Genomic DNA, 11,142 nt, shown 5'->3' on the forward strand with positions numbered 1-11,142 from the left:
CTTCACCTTCGAGCATCCTCCATGAAAGTATCACCGAAATGAGCAAGATAGCTTTCATCGATGAAATCATCCCCTTCTTCATCTTCTTCCATTATAACCCCTCTTTCTCCATGCTTGGTCCAACAATTATAGCTTGGCATGAAACCGTGCCGAAGCAGGTGCATGTGAACATCTCTTGAGGAAGAGTAACCCTTCCGATTCTTACATTTAACACATGGACAGATAACAAAACCCTCCCCGCTTGTTCGCATTAGCCACTACGAGGAAATCTTTCAAACCCGCACTGAACTCGCCGGAGAGTCGGTTACCGTACATCCATTGTCGATTCATCTGCATTATTATAATATAAAATATATAATTAACCATCATGCATTTGTTAAACTAACTAGCTACAAACAATATAAATTAAACAATGAACTACACACACATGCACATTTTATCAACGACACATCAAAGGTTCAAGTTGCTAACCGCGATCGAGGAGGAAAAAATAAATGAGAAAGCTCAAGTGTGGCTCCAACACTTCATATCATGTTTGTTTCATGCTCTTGGGGCATTTCATCAAACACCTTATGTGCATAAGAGGAACCAAAAGCAAACCTAACACCCACTTGTGAGCTTGTGAAGAGAATGGCACCAAATGGCTAAGTGTTGGCTGCTGGATGGGTATATATAGGGGAGGGGCTTTAGTCCCGGTTGGCCTGGCCAACCGCGACTAAAGGCCTTCGGGCACCTTAGTCGCGGTTGGCCTGGCCAACCGCGACTAAAGACCCCCCACGTGCACCGGCTGGCCACCGAGCGCCCTGGGCCCAGGCCTTTGGTCGCGGTTCTCCTCCCGAACCGCGACTAAAGGTACCATTTGTCGCGGATCCTGCAGCATCGCGACTTATGGGGCTCACCCGAAGCCTGTTTTTCCACCAGTGTCATGGTCCTCTGATTGAAGAACTCAAGGCGCTGCTAGGTGAGTTTGAGGACTCTTTGGTCTAAGCATGTACGTCGTTCAGGTAACGAAGTAGCACACAGGTTAGCAAAGGAAGGCTGCAAGAATAAGCTATGTAATGCTTGGGTAGGTTTTTTTCCCAGAGTTTGTAATGGACGTGTTGGCACGTGATGCTGGAGATTAATAAAGATGCACCTATTTAATGTAAAAAGAACTATTATAGAGAAATTGATCCGGTGAATCTTTAGATTGACGAAGTCATTGGAGATGGCCTTATCGACATAAACGTCGTCGCATCCCAGTGAAAAAGAATATTCCATTTTTTTAAGACACTAAAATATCAAATCTAAGATTTAAATTTTGGTGGGCTAGGAGTAGCAGTATATCCTCTAATCATACAACCATAGGTTCGTTCTCGGAGGAATTCGAGCAATGAGATCATAATCAGCGGATTTAGTATAATTTTCAGGCACGCACGGTCTGAAAGCGAAACAGTATTTTAGCCTCCTATTTTATGCCCGCTGCCGATGTAATTGGACCATTGGTGAGAATTTATATAGCCGATCGGTTGTACGAGTCCAATGAGAACTCGTACCCAAATTTAATTAATTCACGGCAGCAGTACCTAATCGTACAGGATCCGTGTCTGTCTAGTATCCAGTATACGAGTCTCCCCCGGCACGGCTTGAAGAATACTATATATCTACAGCTTCTCTTAACAACCAATAGACAGATTATCGACACATCGATCGATCTGTAGAGCTAGATCAAGAATTGAAGATGGACGTCGTCGCCGCGGCATCACCAAATATTTACTTGCAAGACCTGGTGAGTTTTGGGCGCGGGATCCTCCGCCAAGGGATAGTCATCCAAGACGCTACGGTGAAGAACAGCTCTCTCCCCGTCGATACCTTCGAGATTCTCCTCATCGACAACTCTGTCGTGTATAAGAACGCTCGGGACATCAGGGTGCTCGACAGAAGCCACCTGTACCCCGGTCAGGTGGTCGGGTCGGCATGCGACATCACCGGCCAAATCGGTGTCGTCACCGGTGTCACCACCCTGCTGGACCTGGCCGAGGTTGATAACCGGGGCATGGCGACCGGCATCATCAAGGGTGTGTCCCCGTCTAGCCTGCGGCGAGTCAGAAGCCTCAATCTTGGGGACTTCGTCGTGTCCGGGCCGTGGCTCGGCCGAGTTGTCGAGGTGTCTATCGATGTCGATATCTTGTTCGACGATGGCGCTGTCTGCAGGGTTAACGACGCAAAGTCCAAAATGCTACGGAGACTGGATGACACCGACAACCGATACCGCATTCAAATGAACTGTGACTTCTACCCAGGGCTGAGTGTCACCGGGGGAAACCCTCGTTCCCTCTTCAAAACGGCACGGTGGCTTAATGGCTACTGGAATCACCGTCGCGACGTAGGCACCGTCCTCAAGGTGGATACATCCGGCGTTCTCGTCTACTGGATTGCGTCGATGCATTGTGGCACGGACAAGGAGCTCATCGAGGCATCCGCTCCGCCAGCGTACCAGCACCCTGATGACCTGACCTTCTTCTGCGCCGCGTGCATTTGCAGCTGGGGGGTAGCTGACCATTGCTTCTTTAGAGCCCCTAGTTCCACCAAAACCAACAATGATAATGGCAATCTGGCTTGTGCTCACGATCAAGAGGAAGAGGAAGGGGAAGAGGAAGAGGAAGAGGAAGAGGAAGAGGAAGAGGAACACCAATGCTCTGAAAGCAACCAGGGTGTAATTTATGCTGAACAAGAACCAATTGCTCATACAGTACCGCCAATGCCCACGAAGCAGAATGATGTGATATTTTATCGGAAGCGGTTGAGGAAGGTCTTCTTCAAGGGGCACAGACCGGAGCGACACCGACAAATAAGGAGGCTTGTGGAGGTGGAGTTTCCCATGACCGTCGCTAGCACCGTCACCTCTGTCGACGTGCTATGGCAGGATGGCACCCTGCAGCACGGCATACCTTCAGCGACCCTCGTCCCCTTTGGTACGGTGAATGAGCAAGAGTTCTTACCAGGACAACACGTCATTGAGAACGGTCTTTCTTTCGATACTGCCACTGATACTAATGGCGAGTATAATGACGCGACAAGGCGTGTGGGCATAGTCAGGAGCCTAGATTGCAAGGACCAAACGGTGTGTGTGTCATGGTTCAAGGCGGAGATGTGCACTGACGAGGCTAGGGAGGTCGAGAGCATTGATACGATGAGTGCATATGATCTCAAACTGAATTACTCACCCTACTACGGAGATATAGTAGTACGCCTTATACAGTCAGAAGTAACGAACTCGAATGTTGACCTTTCGTGGGTGGGGCGTGTTGCTGACCTTCTTCCTGATGAACACGTCCAAGTCAGGTGGGCTGATGGTAGTATGTCAAAGGTACGATAACAATCCAGTTACTTTTTCATGGGCTAACAACTTTGTATTTATAAACTATCTACTCAACGAGTTGTTATTGATAACAATCCAGTTACTTTTTCATGGACTAACAACATAGTATTTATAAACTCTCTACTCAGCGAGTTGTTATTGATTTTATCGAGCGTGCCGCAGGTGTCACCACATGAGATCGTTGTGGTTAACGAGGAGCACTACATGGAGTTGTGGACTGAAATGGGCGATTGGTTGGAGGATGACGGCATCGATGAAGAGGTTGCCAACACGTTATATGTATGTTCTAGCACTGTCCACTTCGACAAATCATTGGTGCCGCCTTTTGTGCTTAAGTGTAATCTTACACCTGATTTTAGGACAATGATCTGCAGAACCCAGCTGATTATAGCGATGTCGAAAATGACGACCCAGCAGAGATGACGACAAGCCTTTTGGGTCTTGTAGTCCAGTCTTCGCTTCCATTGACCGGTGACATGGTGACCAATCGCCAGCCGCCGCCGTCATCCTTGGTGCCAAGCTCAGAGGTACATGCGGCAACGGAGCACATCGCTGCTGCCCTGACAAGGAACATTGTGGATGTAGAGTGCCACGATTTTGCAACCTGCTCCTGTGACGAATCGTTCAGTTTCCCACGTTTCGATGTATTGCAGATCACCCCTGAGGATCACCATTACATTGATGACGCAAACAAGGTAATATTTTGTTTTTACAAAATGAACAATTGTTGTTGATATTCAAGGTTGAAGTGAAAAGCAGTGTACATGCACAGTACAGATATGGTTCAGTCTATCCCAAGAACCGGCCATCTGCTTAACTATGACGATATTCTTTCTACCCTTCACTAGTACTGATATATATATATATATACTCCCTTTCTAAGGAAATGCAGGGTGGTAGTCGTGGGAAGAATTGGGCCAAGGCAGTGCAAAAGGAATGGCAAATTCTAGAGAACGATTTACCAGGTACGAGCTTATATATAACACTAAATGCATAGTCTATGTTTCTAACATAAGTACCTATATCAATTTTATGCCCAGAAACCATCTATGTACAAGTGTTCGAGGGCCGCATGGACCTGCTCCGGGTGGTGATGGTGGGCGCGAGCGGGACACCATACCATCATGGGCTCTTCTTCTTCGACTTACAGCTACCCTCGTCCTACCCGGCTGAGCCACCCCAAGTGTATTACCACTCCTATGGCCTACGCCTCAATCCAAACCTCTACGAGTCTGGTACTGTGTGCCTCAGCCTGCTAAACACGTTTGATGGCGAGGGCACCGAGCTTTGGTCGTCGGTGACATCAAGCCTCCTCCAGGTTGTTGTCTCCATACAAGGCCTCGTCCTCAACGACCAACCATACTACAACGAGGCCGGATATGAGACCCTAGTCGGCAAACCAGAGGGTCGTCGCAATGCGCTGCCCTACAATGAGAATGCTTACATGCTCAGCCTTCGGACCGTACTCCATGTGTTGCGCCGGCCGCCTCAAGGATTTGAGGAATTTGTCAAGGACCACTTTCGTCGACAGGGAAGGTTTGTGCTCACGACATGTGATGCGTGCCTGCGAGGATGCGTTGTCGGTAATGCCCATGCCACCGAAGCGAGTAAGGGACAGCCATGCTCAGCCGGGTTAAAGATTGCACTCGCCAACATGTTGCCTATCCTTGTGGCAGCTTTCACAGAGATTGGGGCCCAAGGGTGCGAAGAGTTTAAGAAGTTATATGCTCTCAGCACTGCTTAGACCGTATGCCACGCTCTGGCCAAGTCACTTGATCTTGTAATTACTCGCAATTTTTAGTTCTACATCAGTTTGTATTTTCTTTTCTGTTTTTCGTTTAAGAACGAGTTAATCAAGCACAGCACGAGTGTGACCAAAGCATGTCGATCAGACTGAGCAGTGCACGGTCATCTAGATTTGTTGGTCACAAAAATTGTGAGATCAAATATACACCATCTGTCCATCTATCTGCCAAAGTGGAGGCCGCAGAACCGGAAAAAAAAAGGTGCGCAGCATGTCCCTGTGCCGCTCTTTTAAATGGGTTAGATCCGCTTCGAAGAAGTGGGCCAAGTCATGTCCAGGCCGGTGGAGATCATTTCATATTGTCACAGGAGCACAGTTGACACAGTTCAGGCCCATCAGTTTGTGTAAGTAATGTAATTCTGAAAATTGTGTCCAAAGTGCAAGCCAATCACCTTAAAGAAATTCTTCCGGATATCATCTCGAAAACTCGAATGAGCAATTAGCGTTCGTACCTGGATGGTTGATAGCTGAAAATATTATCTCAGCCTATGAATGTTCGCATTTTATGAAAACAAAATGCCGTCCAAGTGATCAATATTGTGCACTACAACAGGATCTAACATTTTGTAGGCCTCAACGCAAATAAAGAGACAGTGAAAAAATAATCTTTGCTTGTTCCCGTTTGCACAATTGCTCAGAGGTTGCAAAGATGGTGGAACTGGTTCTTTTACGTCCAATCATGTAAAGAAATTCTTAAATCGCACGTACTAACAATTGGGTTTTAGAATTAAACTAACTACCCTTTTACAGAGCATGCGCCTTACAAATATTCATCAGACAACCATAAAAGCTCAAAGATAAAGCGCGGACATCTGGTTTATAGAAATGTATGAAATGTTAAAATATCCATGTGGTAATAAAAGAAGATCGCATATCACCTTTTTTTCGAAATGGGGAAAATATCGCCTCAGCTTCTGCATCCAAAGGATGCACACGGCTTTTTTTATTAGATTATTCACAACACCTTACAAGAGCAATACAAAAGATCAAACTCGAAGCCACCTCGCTAAACCTACAGAGGGATGAAGGGGGTGACAATTCACCAACTCACATCAACCAAAAACCAAATGCCTTCCCAGGCCGCCCAATAGCAAATGAGAAGCACATCCAGTCAATCAGACTCCCAGCATACGCCAACGCCTACGCCATAGAAGTTGCTACCGCCGTCTTCCTCAACTCCATCTTCAAAAGAGATCATCGCATTGACCATGCCAGGCCTGCCATCGATGCCGCCATGGTGCCATACGACTCCACCATCCTGCGCGAGTCCATCACACTGCATCCGTCCCGAGACACCACTGCACCATGCTGCGGCGACTTGACGACGTCGACACAGCGAAAGCACACCGCTCCACCTCAGCACCACCGCCATCCGTTGTCTGCTCCAAAAACGATGCCCCCTACAGGGAGAACGGCGTTGCACGCCGCCATCGTCCGATCCAGGAGACCTGGGTCTAGGATTTCCCCCGGAGCAGCCCAGGCGAAGAACGCAGGCTGCAGAGACAATGCCTTCAATAAGGTAACGACGAAGCACGCCGCCATCATCCGCCATGACCGAAGTCCGGGCTGGCTTTCACCGGCAGCTGCGCCTCGCCATCGGGAGCTAGGCGACAGATCGCGAGATCCGCCACGGCTAGCCACACAACTAGCCGATCTCCTCCGACGGAAGAGAAGACCGCCACTGCCATGCCTAGAGTAGAAACTCCAGGCGCCTTCGTGAAGCGGAAGGGACACAAACGAAGCCCGCACGCCGCTGCCCGCGGGAGCCCGCCCATCCCCTCCGCCTGATCCCACCTAAACACTTACACCATACGTGAGCCCTCTCTAGTTAATTACTAAATTCAGTGTTGAAGTTGAAATATTGCCAGCGGAGTCAACAAATGATGCTAAATTAACAATTCTTGTTTTGCATTCCGATGTAAACATTACTACCCATCTCGAACACATAAGTTCACAGAAGAGTTGCTTGTACGACAATGACTAACAAAATGATAGGATTCGTAGCATAGAAAACAAAAAATTTCCTACCGCGAGAACGCAATCCAAGCCAAGATGCAATCTAGAAGATGGGAGCAACGAGGGGATGAACGAGACTAACCCTTGAAGATTTCCAAAGCCTACAAGAGGAGGCTCTCGTTGCTGCGGTAGACGATCACTTGCCGCTTTCAAAAGCGCGTAGAAGATCTTGACAGTGCCACAATCGGGCAGCACCTCCGTACTCGGTCACACGTTCGGTGTTGATGAAGACGACGTCCTTCTCCCCGTTCCAGCGGGCAGCGGAAGTAGTAGATCCTCCTCGGAATCCCGACAGCACGACGGCGTGGTGGCGGTGTCGATGGAGAACTCCGGCAGGGCTTCGCCTAAGCGTATGCGGGAGAAGTGGTGGAGGAGGAGAGGCTAGGGTTTGGGGAGAGGGGGTGGCTAGGGCGCCGGCCATGGGCAGCCCTAGGTGGTGCGGCCAAGAGTGGCTGCCCCCTCCCTCTCCTCCTCATTATATAGGTGGAAATCCCCAAGAGTTGTAGTCCAAGTCTTCGAATACGACCCCAACAACAAAACCTCCCATAGGTGGGAAACCTACTCAAGGGGGGAGTCCTACCCAAGGTGGGACTCCCACCTTTCCCTTAGGTGGGGTGGCCGGCCACCTATGGTGGAGTCCACCTGGGACTCCACCCTTTAGGGTTTGGCTGGCCATGCAAGGTGGAGTCCCTTCGGGACTCCACTTTCCATGGTGATTTCTTCCGGACTTTTCTAGAACCTTCTAGAACCTGCCATAAATGCACCGGATCATTTCCAAACTTGGAATATGACTTCCTATATATGAATCTTATTCTCCGGACCATTCCGGACCTCCTCGTGATGTCCTGGATCCCATCCGAGACTCCGAACAAAACTTCGAACTCCATTCCTTATTCCATATCTACTTAAACGACATCAAACCTTAAGTGTGTCACCCTACGGTTCGCGAACTATGTAGACATGGTCGAGATCTCTCTCCGACCAATAACCAATAGCGGGATCCGGAGATCCATAATGGCTCCCACATATTCAACGATGACTTAGTGATCGAATGAACCATTCACATACGATACCAATTCCCTTTGTCACGCGATATTTTACTTGTCCGAGGTTTGATCATCGGTATCTCTATACCTTGTTCAACCTCGTCTCCTGACAAGTACTCTTTACTCGTACCGTGGTATGTGGTCTCTTATGAACCATTCATATGCTTGCAAGCTATTTAGACGACATTCCACCGAGAGGGCCCAGAGTATATCTATCCGTCATCGAGATGGACAAATCCCACTGTTGATCCATATGCATCAACTCATACTTTCCGGATACTTAATCCCACCTTTATAACCACCCATTTACGCAGTGGCGTTTGATGTAATCAAAGTACCTTTCCAGCATAAGTTATTTACATGATCTCATGGTCATAAGGACTAGGTAACTATGTATCGAAAGCTTATAGCAAATAACTTAATGACGTGATCTTATGCTACGCTTAATTGGGTGTATCCATTACATCATTCACATAATGATATAACCTTGTTATTAATAACATCCAATGTTCATGATTATGAAACTAATCATCTATTAATCAACAAGCTAGTTAAGAGGCTTTACTAGGGACTCATTGTTGTTTACATAACACACATGTATCAATGTTTCGGTTAATACAATTATAGCATGGTATATAAACATTTATCATAAACATAAAGATATATAATAACCACTTTTATTATTGCCTCTTGGGCATATCTCCAACAGTCTCCCACTTGCACTAGAGTCAATAATCTAGATTACATTGTAATGTACCTAACACCCATGGCATTCCGGTGTTGGTCATACTTTGCCCTAGGGAGAGCTTTAGTCAACGGTTCGACACACTCGAAACGTATGTATTTTGCAATTCATTTGCGTTTTCACGCATCACTCATTTTCCAAATGAGTCGGCATTAAATATGTTTGGTCTTCTTGGTGGAACCTTAATTCCGCGGTCTGAAATATGTCACTAATATTGTCATACACAATATAGCTTCAAAGTTCTGACACTATCGGAACTACACCAAGTTCTCAAAGAACCTCTTGACTTAACATCCTCAGTCATTGTCAAAACAACGACATATTCTGCCTTCGTTTGTAGAATCCGTCACAACATTTAGAACTCTTCTAAATCTAGCATTGTGCTACCTTTTAAACAACACTTAGCCTAATTTTGAGATTGAAATTTTATTTTTATATGTGACAAAACCAATATCGGTGCAACACCTTACAGCGATTTGTTTGTCATTTCTCCATACAAAACTATTTATATATCCTTGGTTCTTCTAAAGTACACAGGGATATTCTGGGATATTCTTACTATTTGTCCAATGATTATCACATGAATCATTCTGGTATATGCTCCTAACATTTTAGAGCACAGGACATCTGATTGTGTACATATTAATTGTGATCTAAATCACTCATGTGTTTTTACTCATTGAGTGTCAGATACACTCAAGTTTTGTTAAAACTTCACATGACAAGAACATTTTCTTAATATTTCTATATTGAACTACTTCAATATCCTTTCTATGTACTTTGACTTAAACTTATTATGTGTTTCAATCTATCTTCATAGATCTTGACACTAAATATGTTTCAGTCCATATCCTTTCATTGAAGTTAATTCTCAATGAAACCTTTTATAATCAAGTATATAATTACATCATTTATAACCAACTATATGTATCTACATAAAGTATTATAAATATGTCTCAGCGCTCCCACTTAATTTCTTGCAAATGCAAGCCTCTTCATCGTTTCTGATGAAATCAAAAATTCTTTGACTATTTCATCCGGTGAAGATTCCAACTCCGTGATACTCACTTCATCCAATTGAAGTTCGTTTATCTATCTAGTATTCCACGGACTAGCAAAACAATTGGTTGTATCTTGTATACACCTTTAATACACACTTCTGTTAAGTAATGTATTTTGCCATCCTACTTTCATATCTCATGAAAGAAATATGTAGCGATTACTAGAATAATCCACATAGACTATAATCTTATCGTAGTCAACTCTTTGAACTTTGTCGTAAACAACTTTTCGACAAGTCGAGCTTATTCAAGGATATTCCATCCAAGTCCATCAATTTTATAGATCTGTTTACTTTCAAAAAGTATTCATCTATCTTGGATTTCATGACGTATAGCCATTTTAACGGAGTCAGGGCCCATCATAACTTCTTTGTATGTAGTTGGTTTATCATTGTTCAAAAACAATCCTTTGTTCACAAATCATTTATTTGATCACAAAGTAAACCATACCTACAAGGTTCAATAAGTACTTCGATCTCCATGACTATAACATTTTGTAGACATGGGAGCCATGATCGTCGTGGCCGCTTCCGGAACCAATTCCGATGCTGCGCTACTCTGATCATTATGCTCAGGTTCATAAACCTTATCAAGTTTTATTGTCCTCCCACTCAAATACTTCGCTAAAAACAATTTCTTGGAAATAAGTAAGAAACATCGACAAACACTTTTGTCTTTGTCTCCATAGTGGAAAGAATTCCCAATCAATTCGTGGGATAACCAACAAAGACATTCATCCGATTTTGGTTGTAAACTTATTTACTTTATGCTATGCATTCCAAAATTTAAGAAAGGACTATTAGGGTTCATACCCATGCCATAACTCGTATGGTGTCATTTCAACGGATCATGATGATGCTCTATTTAGTGTAAAAGCGGTAGTCACTAAAGCATAATCCACAAAAATATAATAGCATCAATATTTTATCTCATCATTGACCCAACAAGGTTTGGATACATCTCTCGGATACTCCATCATCACTATGATACTCCAAGAAACGTGAGTTGTATAACAATTTCATAACTCTCTTAGATGTTCGCTAAAACTCGTAATTCAAATATTTCCACTATGATCCAATCATAGATATTTGACTTTTCTATTACGATGA

The 11,142-nt window shown here is 45.0% G+C and overlaps 1 protein-coding gene across 1 annotated transcript; it reads left to right on the plus strand.

Moving 5' to 3' along the window:
* The first annotated feature begins 1,720 nt into the window (after window positions 1–1,720).
* On the plus strand, window positions 1,721–5,105 carry LOC124671100 (probable ubiquitin-conjugating enzyme E2 23). The gene is made up of 5 exons (XM_047207529.1): window positions 1,721–3,349; window positions 3,524–3,640; window positions 3,721–4,056; window positions 4,254–4,326; window positions 4,402–5,105. The coding sequence occupies exons 1-5, from the start codon at window positions 1,721–1,723 to the stop codon at window positions 5,103–5,105; spliced, it is 2,859 nt and encodes a 952-aa protein (XP_047063485.1).
* Window positions 5,106–11,142: the final 6,037 nt, after the last annotated feature.

This window comes from Lolium rigidum, chromosome 7, assembly GCF_022539505.1.
Source record: "Lolium rigidum isolate FL_2022 chromosome 7, APGP_CSIRO_Lrig_0.1, whole genome shotgun sequence".
NCBI classification, from domain to species: domain Eukaryota; kingdom Viridiplantae; phylum Streptophyta; class Magnoliopsida; order Poales; family Poaceae; genus Lolium; species Lolium rigidum.